A 20,593-nucleotide genomic window follows, 5' to 3' on the forward strand; every position below is an offset into this window, starting at 1 on the left:
TCTCACAGTGTGGGCATGTTCACAGGCACATAAATGAGGCTCTGGCACTTGTCCTCTCAAGTCCTTGAACTCCCCTGCAACAATCTAATCCTGCACCACACCTCTGTCACGCATTCCTTTGGTCACACCCTAGACCCAGCATTTTCATTACCGCACCCCCCCCACATTCCGAAACCCACCCATCCCACCTCCTTTATTCCCAGCTCCACCTTTAGGACGTGGGCTCCTAAGGTCCCACGACCCAGAAGCACCGCTTTGGCGCCACTTGCCTCCCAAAGGTCTTCCCTTCCTTCCTTACCTAGCCGAAATCCCTTGGCAAATCACAGAACCTTCCTTTGCATCCATCCTCACCTCCCTTCTTGCACTTTTCACTTCACTGTACTCAGGAAAACCACGACCCTTAAAAAACCCAGTTCTCTGTCTATTCCACTCCTGTACCTGTGGAGCTGAAAAGGGCTGAGAAAACACACACCATTCTCACTGCTCAGCCGCCATCCTCCATTTCCTTAGTCCTATGGTTCTCAGGGTCCTGCAGATAGATGTTAATTGTTTCAGCACCATTTGTTGAAAAGATTAACCTTTCCTTCATGGGATTGCCTTGGTTCCTTCATCAAAAATCTTTTGACCAAATATGGATCTATTTCTGGACTGTTCCACTGGTTGATCTAGGGCATGAATACCGCACAAGCTTGATAACTGGAGCTTTAGAGTAAGTAACGACATAAGGTAGTATATTGTATGAGTCCTCCAACATCGTTCTTCTTCAAAAGTGTTTTGGTTATGCCAGGTCCTTTACATTTCCATATAGGTTTTACAACCTACTTACCAACTGCCACCAAAAACTGGCTGGTGTTATAATGGGGATTGCCCTGAAGCTACAAATCAATTTCAGGAGAACTGGCATCTTAATCGCATCCATTCTGACCTATGAACGTAGTGTATCTCTCCATTTACTAAGGCCTCCTCTTGTTTCTCTCAGCAGGGTTTAATAGTTTTCAGTCTAAGATCTTACACAGCTCTTTTGTTAAATTTATCCTTCAGTATTTCATAGTTTTTAGAAATAGAACTTTATAGTTTAGTTGTGGTACATAATATAAAACTTACCATTTCAACCATTTTAAGTGCACAACGCATTAAGTACCTTCACATTGCTGTGCAACCATCCCCACTATCCTCTTCCAGAATTTGTTCATCATCCCAAACAGAAACTCTGGACCAATTAAATAATAATTCCCTATGTCCCCCGGCCCCTGGTAACCATGATACTGCTTTCTGCATCTGAATCTGCCTATTCTGGGTACTTCATATAAGCGAAATCACACAGTACTTGTCCTTTTGTGTTTGGCTTCTTTTGCTTAGAATACTGTTTTCAAGATTCATTCATGTTGTAGCATGTATCCAAATCTCATTCCTTTTTAAGGACGGAATACTATTCCACTGCATCCACATACGATATTTTGTTTATCCATTCATCTGTTGATGGGTATTTGGGATGTTTCCAACTATTTCATATTTTTGTTGTATTGCAAACGGTGTTTCTTTAGGCTGCTAATTCCACCTTTTCACTGCTTGTATCAAAAATGAACTCCTGATCTTCCCTCACATATCTGTCCCACCCACACTCTTCCCCACTTCACAAGATGGCAAATACATCCTTCATCTCCTCAGAGCAAAGCCTTTGAGGCTTCCAGGACTCTCCACTCACACGGCATGTCCAATCAGTGAGCAAATCTGGTGAGTTCTACCTTTAAAACATACCCCAAATGTAACCACTTCTTACTGCCTCCACTGCAACCTTCCTGGCCCCAGACACAAATACCTCTCATCTGGACGGTAATCCTAACTGGTCTTTCTGTCCCTGCCTCTGCCCCATATGGTCTTTTCTACAGAGTATCCAGAGTAGCCATATTAAAACGTAAGTCGAATAATTTCACTGCTCTAACCTAAAGCATTCACTTGCTCCCTATTTCCCACCAATTTAAATCAGAAGCTCCTAGAGCTGCCTACCAAGCCCTATACCATTCAGCCTTGTTACCTCTCTGGCCCCATTTCCTGTGTTTCCTCCCCTCATCCGCTCCACTCCAGCCACAATGGCCTCCTTGTTATTTCTCCAATGTAACAGCTATGCTCCCACCTGGCATTTACCTGTCCCCAGTTTTACCTGCATGTAAGCATGGGGCTCCCTCTCTCGCTTCCGTCAAGTTTTTACCCAAAATCACCTTCTCAGTGAGGCCTCCCCTGCCCAACCCATTTTAAGTTGCAACCTTGACCCCATGCTGGTACTCCTAATTTCCTTTACTCTGTGTTTTTCCTTATATTTTTATAAACTTTTAATTTGGGAATAATTTCAGATGTAAAGTTGAAAAAATAGGGCAGACAGTCCTTTGTTTCCCCTAATTTAAAATGTTGCACCACTCAGATTTGTCAAAGCTAAGAAACCATCAATGGCGCATTACTATTAATTAAACTCAGGACTTTATTTGGATTTCACCATTTTCTCCACCAATGCCTTTTTTTTCCCCCCTATTCTAGAATGCAGTTCCGGATACCAAATGTTTGGTTTCTATGCCTCCTTAACCTCTTCTGGATTGTGACATTTCTGTTAACAACACCCTGAGAGGCAGTGGCCAGGTATTTTGTAGAATATCTATCAATTTGGGTTTATCTGGTGTTCTCCTCACAACTAGACGGGGATTACAGGTTTTGGGGAAGAAGACCACAGAGATGGGTTTTGTTTCTCATCACATCAGGGGTACATGTGCTGATGCGGCTTATCCCTAGTGATGCTAACCCAGATCACTTGGTTCAGGTGGCGTCTGCCAGGTCTGCCCATTATAAAGTTACTAAGCCTAAAGTTCCTAGTGTTTCCTTTCCTATACTCCAATCTTTTCAAGTGAGTCACTAAGTTCAGGCCCATATTTAAGAGGGATAAGCATCTTTATGTTTTAACATACAATTTAATTTTTTTATTCCCACATTTGAAGGTAAACTCTAAAAGGACATGAATTTTTGTCTATTTTATTACCGATATGGCTCCAGTGTCTAAAATAGTACCTAGCATGTAATAATATTTTTGGATGACAGAATACCAAAAAGGAGATTTCCTAGTAATCTGTTTAGGTCATAGTGTCCTACAGCAACAATTATATATCCCTCACCTAGAAAAGTGTGCTCAGGAGAAAAATCACAAGTCATTCATTCTAAGGTATTACTAACATGTTGAGTTACCTTTCTCAGTGGTATTTGCAGTTTTATTAGGAGAAACTATTTTTTTTTTAAAGATTTTATTTATTTATTTGAGAGAGAGAATGAGAGAGACAGAGCATGAGAGGGAGGAGGGTCAGAGGGAGAAGCAGACTCCCTGCTGAGCAGGGAGCCCGATGCGGGACTCGATCCCGGGACTCCAGGATCATGACCTGAGCCGAAGGCAGTTGCTCAACCAACTGAGCCACCCAGGAGCCCAGGAGAAACTATTTTAAAGAGTGAAATTACAATACCAAAATTTGAGGCATTAGTAATAGGATTAAATAGAAAATATAGATCAACTGCTTAGAATAGCGGCTGCAAATAACAGGAACTCAAGAAATGTCAATTTTATTTCTTTACCCTACATTTGGGAGAGAGAGATTTTGGGGACTCATAGGGTCTTCCGTGGAACCTCAGAAATATACTTATTCTGTCTGCTAACAATCTTAAATCATTTTCGAAACAAGGCAGCGTATAAATTTTTAACATTCCACATTCCTGAGTCCAGTTATTAATTTCTTAATCTTACTAAAAATCTGTTCTTGGCCTGCTGAGCACTTGAGGTGAGTCTATCTAGAATCAGAGTTCCCCACATATCCTCATTGTTCTGAGACATGTAATCTGGCCTTAGCCCCAGTTCCCAGGTTCTTTGGAGTATGAACTGTTTCCCAAGGAAGAATGCAAATTACACTTAGGGGCCTTAGTTTGTGGTTGAGAAACTGTCCTGAGATTCTAAGGGGAAAAAGTTGTCCACTTTCACAACTTTAAAGGTTTGCCCACAATTGAACTGGTTTAGGAAAAGTCAGTTGAGATGCCAAGTGAACTATGGACTCTATTTAAAATACCCATCCGATGATGTAAAAATGCATACCTGTTGCTTAAGATTGACTCTCCAACTCTCTAATAACAGAAGCAATTCAGTTTCTCACTAAAGAGCGCTGTTCTACATGTTCTAAAAATTCAGTGAGTTAAACGGATTTTGTTCCATTAATTGCTTAATATAATCTCTCTTTAAAAGCAGAGCAGCCGTATAGCTCCCTCCTTCCTGAACAAAGCCCGCACGAACGCGCACCAGACTCGGTCACCCTCACCAGCATAACTGTGCTAACGGAGCTAATTTTACCAAGCACTACTTTCTGAAGAACAGCAACAGGGATGAAAGTCATATTCTCAAGTCATTAAGATTCCGGCAGTCTCATTTCATTTAGGACACCTTAATTTTTCTCAGGTCATCAATCAATGAATATTTGATATTAACAGAGCTAAGAAAAAGGCATCGTGGATTCCTTTTTTGGAAACATGTTAAAAAAAAAACAAACCAAGTAAGAACCATGGCCAGGAAAAGCCTTCCCAGCTGCTACAGAACAGAACCTTTCATTCAAAGACAAAACGAATTTATTAAGACCTCAAAAACTCAGCCAAACATGGAGAAGGAAAGGCTATGAAGTAGACTAGGAATGTCAAACTGTGTTCTTTTCTGTAGACTCAGGAATACAAAACCTTTCTGTAACTCTTACAAAAGAAGAAAGTTGAGGTGTGAAGACCGTGTTTATTATTTTGTTTATTTATGCCCTATACATTGATTGCTTATAGTGAGCTCAGGAAATACAAAGATCAATAAGATCTAGATCCTGTGCTCAAGAAGCTGATGTACAGAAGAGGGTAAGATTTGTTCTATGTGGCCCCGGAGCTGGAGCCCATTATTAATGTCTGGAAGTTATATTAATAAAGAACTTTCTGGGCGCCTGGGTGGCTCAGTCGGTTAAGCGACTGCCTTCGGCTCAGGTCGTGATCCTGGAGTCCCTGGATCGAGTCCCGCATCGGGCTCCCTGCTCGGCGGGGAGCCTGCTTCTCCCTCTGACCCTCCTCCCTCTCATGCTCTCTGTCTCTCATTCTCTCTCTCACAAATGAATAAAAATCTTAAAAAAAAAAAAAAAAAGAACTTTCTAAGAATTACACTAAACAGCCTGCAGCTCACGTGTCATCAAAGGCAGTATTCAAACAGAAACGGGGTGTCCTAACCAGGAGCAGGAATTAGGCATGAGTGAAAAAAGAATTGATAAGAGAGTCTCTATCTTGGGTAATTTTGTGTGACTTCCTGTCTTCACCAGAAAGCAGAGAAGAAAATTCTAGGTACCTATTTATTTATTTATCTTTAAAGATTTTTATTTATTTTGGGGGGGCATGAGCAGGGGGAGGGGCAGAAGGACAAGCAGACTCCCTGCTGAGGGCGGAGCTGGACCCCGGGGCTCAATCCCAGGACACTGAGATCACCACCCAAGCCAAAATCAGACGCTTAACCAACTGAGCCACCCAGGCACCCCGAGGTACCTTTTTAATAGCCAAGTGAGATAATCCTATTCTGAAGACAGCCAATCATATCTATTTTGAAACTGTCTGAAATACTCACAGATGGCTCTTCCTCTCCTCCAATTTTTCAACTGGTCTCTCTGTATTAGGCTTTGAATTTCACAGAAATCCAATTTGTGCTTCATACTATTTTTATGAAGCAAGAGCCTAGCTTTGTATAACACCAGTCAGAATATAACATTTTTACTGGAATCAATATTCATTGGTTTGGTTTCAGCACAATATTTAGAGCACGGCTGGATATTAATTAACTGAGTAATATTAACTGAGATGTTTATTGCTTAATATACCGAGATCAATAATACTTTAATGAAAAGCTGAAATAACAGCTGCAATAATGTTCCTCATATGGCCAATCAAAAATGACTTCCACGTGCAAGTAAACATAATCTAACAAAATTTTGAAAGGATTTTAAAAATGTAAAACAGCTAAGAAGCAAAAATAAAAAGGACAGGGGGTTTTTCTTGCAAATAAAACATTTTTATGGTCATATCGTTAATCTGAAAAAGTGAAGTTTGTCTTAGTGTAACTGCATTTCACATACAATGATAAGAACATTATAATTCAGGTGATTTTCTAAACTCCTCTTGGTTCTAGGAGAAACCATTCCTGTGGCTTTTCCTCACTCTAAGGTTACCTCTCCTGTAAGGTTTATGTTGCCTTCAGAAAGATCAGTAATACATGCTTACTCGTTTAATTTGTGCATTTGTTCAATATGTGTCTCATTTCTTAAATCTCTTGATAGCGGGTCACTTTGGGGTGTCTTAAATGATAAGACACGAACAGAACTGCCTTGAGGAAAAGGGCTGAGTGATGGATAGCTGCTCAGTATATACTTCTGGATGATGACTACATGAATTATCAAATAAAATGATTCATTTTAAATTGCTTATTCTCCAAGTGATGAGTTATATATGTAGCACAAAATCAAAGTACGGCACACTGAATTGTTTAAAATTTCTTACGTGGAAATGGCATGCCAGCATAAAAGGTAGCAAAACATGGGCACTTGTCAAAATCCCACATCAGGTACCTTAAAGAAAAGGGAACAACTAAGAGTTCTGTTACTGTGTAGCTGAGGGAAGTCAGCACCAATAAGCAAAGACTGGGGTGTTCCATCCTCCCTGGCGGCTCAGAGAGTAAATGAAGAAAATGTAGGTACACTGATACAGGATGCCTTCCCTGGATGAGAAAGAAAGGACAGTGGACTGCATCATGATACCAAGTATCAAGGGACAGACACTTTACTGTGAGCAAGGGGCGCAGTGCTGGGTGAGGTAAGGCAGGCAAGGAAGGGCGCTGTTTATATCAGCCAGGTAAAGGCCCTAACCAGGTGACCATGGCGGTAGTTGTACTTGGTACAGTGAAGACGGTCAGGATGGTGACAGCATTGGCAACAAAGGTAAAGCCAGCCCTTGCCCGCAGAGAGCTGCCAACAGGGGAATACACCGTGTACCCTCCTGCCCTTCCACCAGCACGCCGAGCCCTGCCGTGGCTCCTGCCTGCAGACAGCAAACGTGGCCTCTGACACCTTTCCCACATAAGGTTCTAGGAACCAACATGACACCAATCTGCCACCGTGACTTCAGAGTACGGTGACCTGGCACATTCACAGGAAAAGTTAAGTGGCGGTAGCTCCCAGTGTCCTAGTGTCGCAGGGCAATTATAATCACAAGTCATGTTAGTAGTACGAGCGTTAGTAAGTTCAGAATGAGAAGAAAAAGGATGCTGGTAGGACCTGAGCCTATTTCTCGCAGGGAAGGAAGAAATCAAAGCCAGAGAGTGGGAAGGATCTGCCCAGGCGGGGAGGACAAGGGCATTACAGCTGCAGGAAAGAGGGAACAGGGTCACAGAAATGGAAAAGGGCGACAGGACTGGGGGGTTCGGGTCAGAAAACGAAAGACACGGCTGCCAAGGCAGGTGAGGAGCCAAGAGGGGAAAGTTTGGAATCCGAAGGCATTTGCCTGAGGTTCCACAGATGTTTACCACTGCTAAGTCAGCCTTCGTTCATCATGCTCAGTGAGCCTGCCAGGCAGCCCCTGTGCACAGGGGGTCACCTGAACATGGGAAATTTAAGGGTCTGAAAAGCCTCTAACAACCACTACCAGGTTTGACAGGGGACCTAAACTTCCAAACTAAAGGTAATATCCTGACCATACGCATGTGCCCTATGATTGGCTGGAGACAAGCTAGAGTTCTCAAACTCTGGTGGGCGTCAGAAACATCTGGAAAGCTCGTTACAGCCCACACTGCCAGGCCCCACACACCTGGGTTTCTGACTCCGTAGCCGTGAGGCCCATGAAGTTGCATTTCTAACAAGTTCCCAGGTGATGCTTGATGCTCCTGGTCCAAAGGGCACACTTTGAGAACCGCTGACCTCAAAGAAAAAAATCCAGAATGGGTAAATTCTGACTGGGGACAGGCAAAACTGTGCATGGGGTTGTCTTAAATAAGAACTCAGGACAGGACTCCTGAGTGAAGGGGAAGAATCAGACTAGGTAAGTGGAGATGCTGTAGCATACGGGCACTTGAAAGCAGGAACCTAAAATAGCAGGTCTAGCATAGTGAAGTCTGCCCTCTGGGTGCTTAAAAATACCACGTGGCCAAGCTTGAGCACCGTTCTGGACAAATTATCACCGCAACTATGCCAGAACTCGGCAGGTATCAAGTATCCGAGAGATTTTTGTTTACATTGGTCTCATCAATGTATTGAAATACAGAGAGGATTTTGCCGTTTTATTCTTCTGTACTGTGTTCGGAGACGGGAAAATACTAAAATAGCACTCCTACAGTTAAAAGTAAATGCAAATAATTCATTAAAAAGTCAGCTACAGAACTGCAAAGAAAAGGTAAACGGGTCTTCCAACGAGCTAATAAAGTGATAAAAACATTCGCTAGCCTTCTATGAAGCACTAAATGTTGTCACGTTGATAAAGTCTGTATGATGAAAACTTTCATTTTTGGTTCACTGAGTTCTGTGTCTATTTCGAGATTGTATTTTCTATTTCACACAGGTATTTCCCCTTTTATATGAAAACTTATTGGTTGTTCCTGTTCTTATGCCCTGTTTTGACATTTTGATCTTCTCTCTTTATAAATATCTACAGTGTGGGACAGTTTCAAAACTTGAATTTATCTGGCTTTCAACATTTCTACAACAAATTTGGTAAGAATTTTTTTCTTTTTTAACAAAGGGAGTGGTGCCTTGCAAAAGGCAAGGCAAATGAATCTTCATCTTTCACCTCTTGAGCACTCTGTTACCTTTCAATTCTTTTGGGGAAACGAAAAGAATCATGTTTCATATCTCATACTTAAGTCTGGTTTCCTACTATCAGTTGGATATCCACAAGTATCAAGGTAACATAAATGCTTGGTTTCCACCTTTTTGAAAAACATACCATGTGCAGACGTGTCTGGTTCAACATACCATTAAATACACTGCAAGAGCAAAATGAAGCTGTTGTGATTAAGCCTTCCTGAAAGGGCTGTGAAGCTGATGATCTCCTTATTGTGTGAGGTCAGTGGTTGGAAAAAGGACACTGACCCACAACGTCCTTCTCTGCCCTCTCCACTCCTTGCTTCGATTTCTGCCTGCACGGTATGGTTTGATCTCAACTCATGTGGAATTTACCAAAAAGATACAATACTGGCTTCTTTTCTTAACCTTTGGTATAGATCCTTAAGGTACTATTTCTTTTCCCATTGAAAACTTTTTTTTTAAACAAAAATAAGGAGTGCACTGTAAGTAAATCTGCAACTAATATAAACAAGCTAAATTAACACGGAAAAATTCCTTGGCACTGCTACAGAAAATCGATGGAATAGTAAACATTAAACATTTTATTTATTTTTTTTTTTTAAGATTTTATTTATTTATTTGAGAGAGAGAGAGAATGAGAGACAGAGAGCATGAGAGGGAGGAGGGTCAGAGGGAGAAGCAGACTCCCTGCCGAGCAGGGAGCCCGATGCGGGACTCGATCCCGCGACTCCAGGATCATGACCTGAGCCGAAGGCAGTCGCTTAACCAACTGAGCCACCCAGGCGCCCAACATTAAACATTTTAGAGGCACATATTGAGACTGTAAAATTAGTAATCTGTGGCATATTAAAGAGTTTTATAAAATTCAATTCACTTGAACATCCTGAGAAAGGGACATGGATTGTGAGAGCTATAATTTTTTTTTGAGTTTTTTCCAATTATAAAAGTAAATATATGGCTCACATGGTGTTCACATTTGTCAAAAGCGAGTGATTTGTGCACTTCGTTGTATGTAAATTTTACCTCAAAAGAAAACAAAATAGTAAACACAGACTGAATATGCATGCTGAAGTATTTAAGGGGAAAGGTACTGATGCCTGCAACTTATTTTGAAATGCAACAAAACGGATTGATGGATAGGACACGTAGCTGAATATATATGTGAAGCAAGTATTTATGTTAATGACAGACCCTAGATGGTAGACATATATTCACTAGAAAACTCTTTCAGCTCTTCTTCATGTTTGAAATGTTCATAATAAAATGTTGGGGAAAGACATGAGATCATTACAGAAAAATATGGAAAACAAAGGAAGTATAAGAAAAATAAAAACACCATAGAGACAGCAAGCAGGCACCGAAGGTCTTACTACATACAGTGCTTTGTAACTTGCTTTACCACTTAGCAGTACAGAATGAGTATTTCCTTAGCTCTTTCAACATTCCTCCAAATGCAACGGAATTCCATTGTACAGACATAGAATAATTTTTTTCAGCTTTACTGAGGTATAATCAACAAATAAAATTGTAATATCTTAAAAGGATAAACCACGATGATTTTACTATATGTATATACTGTGAAAGGATTCACAATGGGAGTAACACATCTATCACCTCCCATATTTGCATTTGTGTGTGTGTGTGTTTGAGAAGTAGCATAATTTATAAGATAATTTGTTATAGAACACTTGAGTCCTTTCCAGTTCTTCACCATTATCCCTCTGAGATGAGCAGCCATTACCTCCATCTTTCTGCACATCTCTGATTATTTCCTTAGGATAAAGTCATAGAAGTAAAATTTCTGGCTCAAAGAAAGTAAATATTTTAAGATTTTTGATACGTTTTGCTAATCTCTTTCCAAGAACTTACATCCCTAACAGGAGCATATCACAGATCATAGCTAGCCATACATGTGATATTAATGTTTACATTAAACGCCTCCAGAAGTAAAATTTATCTATAACCATTCTTTCTCCCAAAGAACAAAGGCTCTTTTTTATTGTTTAAGATTTATTTATTTATCTGAGAGAGAAAGAGAGAGACAGTGTGGGGTGAGGAGGGGCAGAGGGAGAGGCAGAGAGAATCTTAAGCAGACTCCGCACTGAACGCAGAGCCCAATATGGGGCTCCATCTCACAACCCTGAGATCATGACCTGAGCAGCAACGGAGAGTCGGATGTTTAACCAACTGTGCCACCCAGGTGCCCCAAAGGCTCTTTTTAAAAAGTAAGTCTACAATAAACAAAACTAGTATCCAAATCTTGGTTTCTAAATATCATAGTCCCAAATCAAGTACCCAGAACCAGGGCTTTTTTTTTTTTTTTAAGATTTTATTTATTTGACAGAGAGAGACACAGCAAGAGAGGGACCAGAAGCAGGGGGAGTGGGAGAGGGAGAAGGAGAAGAAGGCTTCCCACCAAGCAGGGAGCCCGATGTAGGGCTCGATCCCAGGACCCTGGGATCATGACCTGAGCCGAAGGCAGACGCTTAACGACTGAGCCACCCAGGCGCCCCAGGAACCAGGGCTTCTTGAAGAAATGGCTGATTCCTGGAATCAGGAAGGAACTAGATCAGCCTGGAACATCTTCTTGTGCCAGGAAGAAAATGCTAAAAAGTGATGGAGACATCAAAAGGACACAGGAACTAACTTGAAGGGACTCTTGCATCGGGACATTTTCAGCATGAAAGTGAGTAACAATGTAATACAACATTTGAATTTGAAAAAGAATCCATAAGTCTACAATGAAACAATAAATGAATGAACAGGTGAATAAACAAGTGAAGAAAGGAAGGCTCTCATTTACGCTAGACCTTTTTGCTGTCTACACAGTAACTGTCATAATAATACCCGATTCAAACAAGAATCGCCAACAGATGCTTAAAACATTGAGTAACTTGTGTTGGGAGATGATACTTACATAGCCTCAAAGTATCTTCCAACAGCTTAATTATTAATTACAAAGGGGAGAAAAAAGGTATTTTTACTGTAGAGAAATTGGGCGAACCCCTTAGTCGAGGGTTCAAAATTAGTATCACCAATAACGAGACAAACAGACATCATAGTCTCCCGTTAAAATATGCCAAGGGCATATGACCTCTGAAGTATTCCTACCAAAACCACATAACCTTAAACTAGGCAAGAGGAAGGGAAAATCAGATAAACCCAAAATGAGGGACATTCTACACAACTGTCCTGCACTCTTCAAAAATGTCAAAGTTTAAAAGACAAAGAAAACCAGAGAAACTGCTCAATTAAAGCAGACTAAATAGATACACCAATTAAGTGCAATATGTGATCCTGATTGGATCCTGGGTTGAAAAAAACTGCCATAAAAAGTCCTTATTGGGACAGTCAACAAAACTGAATACAGACTGTAGGATAGGTAATATTATTGCATTAGTATTAAATTTTCTGATTGGATAGTTGTATTACGGTTGCATTCTCAGGAGATTCTAAAGTGTTTAGGGATGGATGTACCTAGTATCTGCAATTTATCTCATGGTTCAATAAAATATGTATGAATACAGGGGTGCCTGGGTGGCTCAGTCAGTTAAGCATCCAACTCTTGGTCTCAGCTCAGATCATGATCTCAGGGTCATGAGACTGTGTCCTGCATCGGGCTCCACACTCAGCAGGGAGTCTGCTTGAGGATTCTCTCCTTCTGCCCTCTCTCTCTCTCTCTCTCTCTTAATCTCTCTCAAAATAAATAAATCTCTAAACAAACAAAAACATGTATGAATATGTATAAATTAATATAATATATAAAGAGAAAGCAAATGCTGAATAATGTTAGTAAGTGGTGATTCTAGGAGAATGCTAGAATTCAAGGTACTATTCTTGTAGTTACTCCCTAGGTGTAAAAATTTTTTAAAAATTAAGTTTTAAATAACTACATAGATTTTAAGTAAATTCCATTTTTCTCTCTTTTCTTCTAAATTAAAAAAGTAATAGATACTCACTAAAGCAGACAAAAGTAATACATACTAAATTAGAGGTCTACAAAAAAAAAGTCAAAATAGAAAGTCATTCTCTATCCTCTTACATATGTGAAGTTCAAGAGTTTGGTAAATATTTTCTCCACCTTTCATGAAGTTCATAAAACATAATCAGATATCAGATACCCTTCAAGAGTTACATGAGTGAGCTTCAAACATATTATTAAACGTCCCATTGCTTCTTGGCAAAAATGACCAAGTAACATAAAACTGAATCTACACGGTGGAAAAAAATCCAGAGCTCATTACCTTTACCTTACTTAGAAAACACCTAGCTGGAAAGCCAGTACACAGTTCATAAACAAAAATCAACCTAAGAAATGCATATTTTCTTTCCCAGTAACTGCCAACCCCTAGCCAAAATGTTCTACATCTCAAACTCATGTTGAGTCAGTAAGTGTGGGGATGCTTTGCAATAATTGACCATGTCTCCTTATCACTGACAGTCACTGACTAACCAAGCCCCCAAAGCTGAAACTGAGTTTCTGGTTTTCCTACTTAAAGTTTATGAGTTATGTTCCTGCAGTTTACTATAAATCAACTCAATTTCTGAATGATAACCCATTTAGGTTAAATACCTACATAAGAGCAGGACTTGGTGGTTTCCAACTCCTGCTTTCACCCCTGTGCTTTCCTATGTCATTTCCCTAGCTTTCTCAAAGATAGTAAAAAAAATAAAATTAAAAAAATTAAAAAATAAGTGGTATTATGTATGGGGGGTGGGGGTGGAGTGAATAGGTTGCAATTACTGTTTTCCTGGCAAAATTTGTTCTATGACTCGAAAAGTCTTTCTCACATCCAACAATCATATATGAACATGCTTGTTGTACAGAAGCTGCATGACATAATGCTTACAAACATTAGCATGCTTAAATATTTTGAATATAAATTTGATGGAACTGGTTTATTTTCTGTCTAACCTGGTCAACTACAGATATCAGAGTTAAGAACTACAGAACGGGGTCTGATCTCCTGGATTTTACTTGCCCCTCCTGAGGCCCCTTAATACATTTTTCAAATCTCTGTTTCCCCATCTATAAAATGGGTACAATAATGTTTGCCTGTAAAGGACGTAGCGTTCACTAGATAAAAGAAGCTAGGTTCCATCCAGGGTAAGAAATGGTTTTACTATGTGGTTACTATTTTCAAATGTGTTGATCAAGAAATAAGGGGGAGGAAACTTTTTCTACATAGCACCCTTCTGTTTTGTGTGGACGCTGGCGTTAAAAGCTATCGCTCCTTAATGCTTTCCACAACCTACAGGTTACGCCAAGGCAGAAAGATCTTAGTCCTTCTCACCTGGCTTCAACAATTGGAAACCCAGCTGGTGACCACAGAGTCACACAGCACTGCTGGGAGGAAATGCCACAAAGTGTTGCCATTCGGGTCTCCTTCTCTAATCAATTGCTATGGTTCACTGACAGCAGTTAATAAAAAAAAAAAAAATGAAATCATTCAGGGAAGATTAAAAGATATTTATGGAAAAGTTCCCTTTAAAAAGACATTGGGGAAAAAAACCAATAATTAGCCAAAAGAGGACATAAAGAGAAATGGCCGGAACAAGCTCCAGAGGGTAGCTGTTAAAAGCTATCAATGCACTGAGCCCCTGCAGGTCAGCTCCACCGTTAGCTTTATTCTCCAGGTCCCAAACTGAACGTGGGGACCAAGCTGTGTCATATTCCTAAGGAAGAGGAAGGGCCTAGGTAGGAGCTCTGCGCTCCCTCCAGGACCAGCACAAGTCCCAGACTCGGGAGGCCAAGACTCTTTTCTGATGTTACAAATAGGGCAGCCCTTTCTTTGTCTAGCACCTGTTAATTCCTTATTAAACAAAGTCCATCACTTTTGGCTTCTAGTAGAGGTGAAATCCAAGAATCTAGTATTGTTTATATTTCAGTAGAAAAATAACGCTTTTTATTTTATTTTTTTTTTAAAGATTTTATTTATTTATTTGACAGAGAGAGAGCACAAGTAGGCAGAGTGACAGGCAGATGGAGAGGGAGAAACAGGCTCTCTGCTGAGCAGGGAGCCGGATGTGGGGCTCGATCCCAAGACCCCAGGATCATGACCTGAGCCGAAAGCAGCCGCTTAATGGACTGAGCCACCCAGGCGCCCCAACGCTTTTTATTTTTTAAAAGACAATTCCTGATGGCCACAAATTGACGAAACCCAAAATAGAAAGGGAATAAAAATGTTCACACGTTACTCTCTACTGACCCCTCTCGGCTGACCTGGGGAAAAGCAAAGCCTGAAGCCTAGGAAGGTCTGAAACCTCACCTTCCCCTCAAGGAGAGCTCAGAGAACATTCAGGTCTTTCATGCCATGGAAAGAAATCCTCTCAGTTCAGATGACCCCTAGGAGAACTCAACCCTAAAGCACATGTGGCAATGATTTCTATTTATGGGGCTCCCAGAATGGAAACTGGGAAACAGCCTCATGGATCAGCCCCAAAGGCCTCACTTGCTAGGGCCCTGACAGCCCGTGCCCTCTGACTCGGTTGAAAAGTTACATAAGTGCAATCGCAACCATTTCTGACAGCAGAAAAAGACCTTACCTCTTTCTCTATTTTGAGCAGCTTCTTTACAGCCACCTCCTTGTCCTGGGATATCCATCTGGCTCGATATACACTCCCAAAACTTCCTCCACCGCAGTTTTCAAAAAACTGCAAGTCATCAAATTTAATTTGCACAAAGGAGGTACCGAGAGACGACATCTCATAATGACAAAGTATTAGACTCCCACAAAATCTGCAGAGAGAAAGCAAAAGTTGGATTATAAACATGTTAGAACAAATCCTCGGAATCCCACTTTTGATAACGTGTAACAAGCACTGTGAAACTTCCAGAAAGAACCGGATGACTTAGGAGAAAGGAAAGCGAGACTATGAACGAGTCAAAGTGAAAACCCTTACCCTGGCAGCCCGGGCAAAAGTCAACAGCCACTTGTCCTAGACTTTGAAACACAGCTGTCCACAGAGAAATGGCTCAGATTTCCCCCCCGACAAAACCCGTCGCGGCACTTCCTGCACATCCCCAGGAGCTCTGCCTAAAGGCTACTGTGTCACCAGGTCTATCACTAAGCCCTGACAAGCGGGAGGCATGCTTTCGGCAGCACGCTTGCATAGCTCTCCCGGCATCCGAGGCACGCCGGCTCTCCACGTTGTGCTCACTTTACGCGAAATATACATAACCTAAGCTCCGGGGCATCCTGCACAAGGAGGGCCACCATGCTGCAAACTCAGCACACGTTCAGGGTTTCTAGTCCGAGAGCAAACGTTCCGTTTAGGGATGATAGGAAAGCTGGCCAAGTGTTTTCCACAAGTAGCTCCCTGGACTGTATACTGTAGCAGAACTTAATTAAAGAGGAGAAAATCTGCCCTTGATTACAATATATTAAGTCATCCAAAGAAGTCTGCCAAGAATGTTTAAAAAAAAAAAAAATATTATGTTTGTCTCCAGAGGAACAGATTACCCCTCCCAGAGATTATTACAGTGATATTTTCTGCAGTCTAAGGAGTTTTACTATTACCCGGGTAAGCGGTCATTCTTTACACCCCATGCCAAACCACAGATTAGCAGGAAAAACAAAACAAAAACATACAAACAAGAAAACAATGGACTAAAATTTTGAACCTGCATAAAAAGCAAGTAGATAACAAAAGTCTGTACACAAGTTCTCGCCAAACTGTAAACCAGAATCTCACAATGAGGGAGCGAAAAGACATATCCATATGCATGCAAAACAACTGGCCTGGGGTCCTCATAACAGTCAATGTCAGGAAAGATTAAAAAAAACAAAAAGCAGGAAAATTTCCTAAGGAGACATAAATAAATATGATGACTTAAGGCAATGACTGACCACTGCTGGATACTGGCATCAAAAAACAAAATCTACACAAAGTATTATTGGGATTTGAGGAAAACCTGAATACTAACTATATATTACGTACTATTATTTTATCCATGGATAATAATGGTATTCTGGTCCGGTAGGAGAATGTCTTTGTTCTTGGGAGATCTACTGGGAGACACATTTAAGCATTATACCTATAACTTCATTTAAAATGGTTCAGCCCCCCTCAACCTCCAAAAACAGTGCATAGGTATATAGAGAGGGGAAGCAAATGAGGCAAAATGTTAAGAACTGGTGAATCTAGGCAAAAGTTATAGGAGTGTTTCACTACTCTTTCCATTTCTCTGTGGGGTTTGATTATTTTCAGAATAAAAAGGTGGAGGGGGCAGTTTGTATCTATATAAATGGTCAAAGTTTCTTCATAAACAACTTGAAGCTCTGCTGAGTGATGTACACAGTCAGCTCAGAGATCCTAATGTGCAGCTGACTGGCAATCCCATTTTAGGAACATCATGTCACTGAAGAATGCGGATTTTTTTTTAAGTAAGCTCTATGCCTAATGGGGGGCTTGAACTCACAACCCCGAGATCAGGAGTCACATGCTCTACCTACTGAGCCAGCCAGATGCCCCAAGATTGCTGATTTCTTACACAAAGTCAAACTCTGCTCTGCTCTGGGGAGAAGGCAAGAGAGAGGATTGTTTATCATCTAAAGTTTAAAAGCTAGCTTACAGTCTACATAAAAATACAGGGCAAAAAAACCTACTGCATCCAGCTTTAGTCTATACACACATGTGAGTCAACAATTTACCTTACTAACTTTTGCTTCAATTCATATTTACTTAATTATAGAAAAGAAGAAAGTTTGGATAAAATTTAGGAATGTGCCAAAGGTAGGTACAAAGAATAGGCAAGCTAAAAAGTTGGTTCAACAAAATGCAAAGCACTACTTGCAAGATTCCCTCAGTGTCACTGATGCTAGGCCTATATTGTTATCATTTTAATTTTATCAAAGTATAAAAATAAAATAGGACTACGAAGCTTATAATAAAAAATAGAACTCTCCTACTCCATCCCTCCGCACATCCAATTCTCTCTCCAGAGGGAACTAATTTTAACTCCTTTAGCATTTTCTTCTGCTATTTACCTCCATATTTCTACAAAATGTGTTCATATTTCTATTTCTTGATTGTTCCATTTCAGATATTACCTATTAACTTCCCCCTATGGAAGAGGATTTAGTTTGCATATACCCTCTTTACTCCTTGCACAGAAATACGTCACACTTGCCCAATCCTCCTAGCTTCCAAATACATTGTAACATTTAGTTAAATCAATAGTCAGTAGTCTAACTACTGTAGACAAAGTAAATATTCCCAGAACTGCTATGTAGGATTCAATGATTTTTCCTTTCTTGGGTAACTTTTTGTTTCTCTTAGAATTATTAGTTGCTCCGTTTTTGTTGTTTGCTTAGCTTTTTATATTCTTAGCACTTATGTACCTCATCAAACTCTCCCAAGCTGCAAAACTCCTCTAATAAAGTGAAAACATCAGGTAATTTGGGGGAGAGTGTTCTATTGTTTTCTTAGAGACATTCCTCCTGTACTCTTCATCTTGACTCAATCTGGCTGGATGGTTGCTACATAGGCCTGACTTGGACTGGAACTTCCCTTCACCATCATCCCCAAATTTCCTTATAATTTCAGAAGTATGACTTCATAGTCTTCTAGTTTCTAATGTGGCTGTAAAGCAGCCTGATACTGCTCTGGTAACTAACCCTTTTTATACTATTACTTCTTCCCTGAAAGCTTTTAGGACCCTGTGTTCATTTCCAGAAGCCTGAAATTAACAGCACATGTTTAGAGTGAGTCTTTTTCATTCACTGGTAGGACATTCAGTGAACTCTCTCAGCCTGTACTCTCAGTGAACTCATGTCTTTTAATTCCGGGAATTTTCTTCCGCTATTCCTTTACCACTTACAGCTTTTACTTCTTGTTTTCTCATACACACATGAGGAACTACATGCAGTTCCCAGTACCTGCTAACCTCTCTCACATCTCCATACCTTTGCATAACCTAGTTCTACTTTGAAGGTCTTTCTCTGCCCAGGAAACTCCTGTCCCTGACTATCTGCTTCAAGTCTCATAAGCCAAATTAAATTCTCCTTTTGGGCCTTAGCACCTTTCTTTACCCATTCAGCTTTCCCACTTACTTCCCACCAGACTATAAATCCCTTAAAGGCAAAGCTCATTTCTATTTATATCTGGATCTCCAGCACCTAGTACACAGCCAGGCACGTTGCACATTTTCCATTCAAAAATTGCTGAATGAACAAATGAATGAACAGTTTCTGGCTATTCTTCCCTTATACTTTTTGCAGCTAGAAAGATTCCAATCAGGCTAAGTAAAATCTGACATCTGTAGTGTTTACAAGTTCTCCCCAACGATCGTGAAGCAAATCCTGAGTTGGAAACTGCCACCTAGGCTTGTTGGGAAACTGAGAGTATATTTGGGACTCCAGCATTGGGTATCAAAGGACAGGAAGAGAAGGAGGAACAAGGGGGCGCCTGGGTGGCTCAGATGGTTAAGCGTCTGCCTTCGGCTCAGGTCATGATCCCGGGGTCCTGGGAGCGAGTCCCACATCGGGCTCCCTGCTAGGCGGGGAGCCTGCTTCTCCCTCTGCCTCTGCCTCTCTCTCTCTCTCTCTCTCTCTCTGCCTCTCATGAATAAATAAATAAAACATTAAAAAAAAAAAAAAGGAGGAGGAACAAGAGGAGAAAGAGGAAGGAAATTCTTTTCAAAACAAACCTAGAGATCTAAACCAGGATGAGATCAGTATGAATAAATCTAAACCTTTTGTACAGAGCAAGTCCAGGGAATATGGATGAAGTGAGGTAGGATCAGTTACATTTGAAACTGACCTAAGGATACCAGAGGAAGGTTGACCTCTGAGAAGTATTGTTCTCCAGGACCTTCATTCCTTGGGATGAGGCAACTAATCGTGTTCTTCCCAGAATCACTGTTACTCACTTTGTGATACATCTTGCCATTTGGAAAATGGCTATGTATGAATGGAACTATGTAGTTACTTGAATGTTTTATTGAGACCATAAAAAATTAAGTCCCATCTTATTACTGAAGAGACTAACAATTCTGGGGAGTATGAATACAGGTTTTAATTCCAGTGAGTTTGGCAAACCATCACGGACTTAGCTGAAAAACCTGACTGAAATTCCCACTGCCTTCTATATATAAGAGTGTCAGACCCCGTACAGGTTTCCCCCACTATCCAAAAGTAGAGCCTTCCTATGAAACCTTTCATTAGCCAAAATGGTGTAAAGCAAAAAAACAACTGCCATTAATTTACAAGGAGAAAATTTTGAGTATTTCCAGACTCCAAAATTAACCCCTCTTAGGCTTTTCGGATAGCTTAGGGCACAAAATAAATCAAGAGAAATAAAGTACAGATGCTCTCAGACACAGTTCAAAGCTATGGTGGCTTGATGCTGAGATGCTGAGAGTGGTCCCAGGGGGAGGAGGTTGGGGTGCGTGCCGCCCCTTTTAACAGCTCTCTGCAAAACAAACGCTAAATGCGATTTTCCCTTTTTGCCTTTTTTCCCCCTAAAAGTGAAAATCCTCTTCAGATTTCTTTCAGTTAGCAAAACCAGGTATTAATGTAGGTCTTTCATAAGAGCAAAGTGGTGTAACGCAAATTTTCAAAAAGTGGAAGATACTTGTATATTTATTTTTCCCCTTGAGCTATCCCCCTTTAATTTAAAATCATTATTCTAAGAGGATCAACTTATGATCAGAAGAATGGAAAATACGAGTTGCTGATTAATCATACTTAGAGCATCCTGGGGAAGACTACTAC

At 40.6% G+C, this 20,593-nt stretch overlaps 1 protein-coding gene across 7 annotated transcripts in view; it reads right to left on the reverse strand.

Moving 5' to 3' along the window:
* Window positions 1-20,593, reverse strand: part of MAP3K20 (mitogen-activated protein kinase kinase kinase 20) — a 186,570-nt gene that overhangs the window by 157,407 nt on the left and 8,570 nt on the right. For 3 of the 7 annotated variants that reach the window (XM_035007745.1, XM_035007744.1, XM_035007749.1), the window contains exon 2: window positions 15,423-15,615. In XM_035007745.1, the coding sequence (XP_034863636.1) occupies window positions 15,423-15,581 (159 nt within the window). In that variant the 5' untranslated portion in view covers window positions 15,582-15,615. Of the gene's footprint in view, window positions 1-15,422; window positions 15,616-15,779; window positions 16,036-16,058; window positions 16,645-20,593 lie in introns of those variants that run through there. The other 4 variants (XM_035007746.1, XM_035007742.1, XM_035007743.1 and 1 more) reach the window with 4 other exon arrangements.

The sequence above is a fragment of the Mirounga leonina genome, unplaced genomic scaffold (assembly GCF_011800145.1).
Source record: "Mirounga leonina isolate KUSES-001 unplaced genomic scaffold, KU_Mleo_1.0 Mir_151, whole genome shotgun sequence".
NCBI lineage: Eukaryota > Metazoa > Chordata > Mammalia > Carnivora > Phocidae > Mirounga > Mirounga leonina.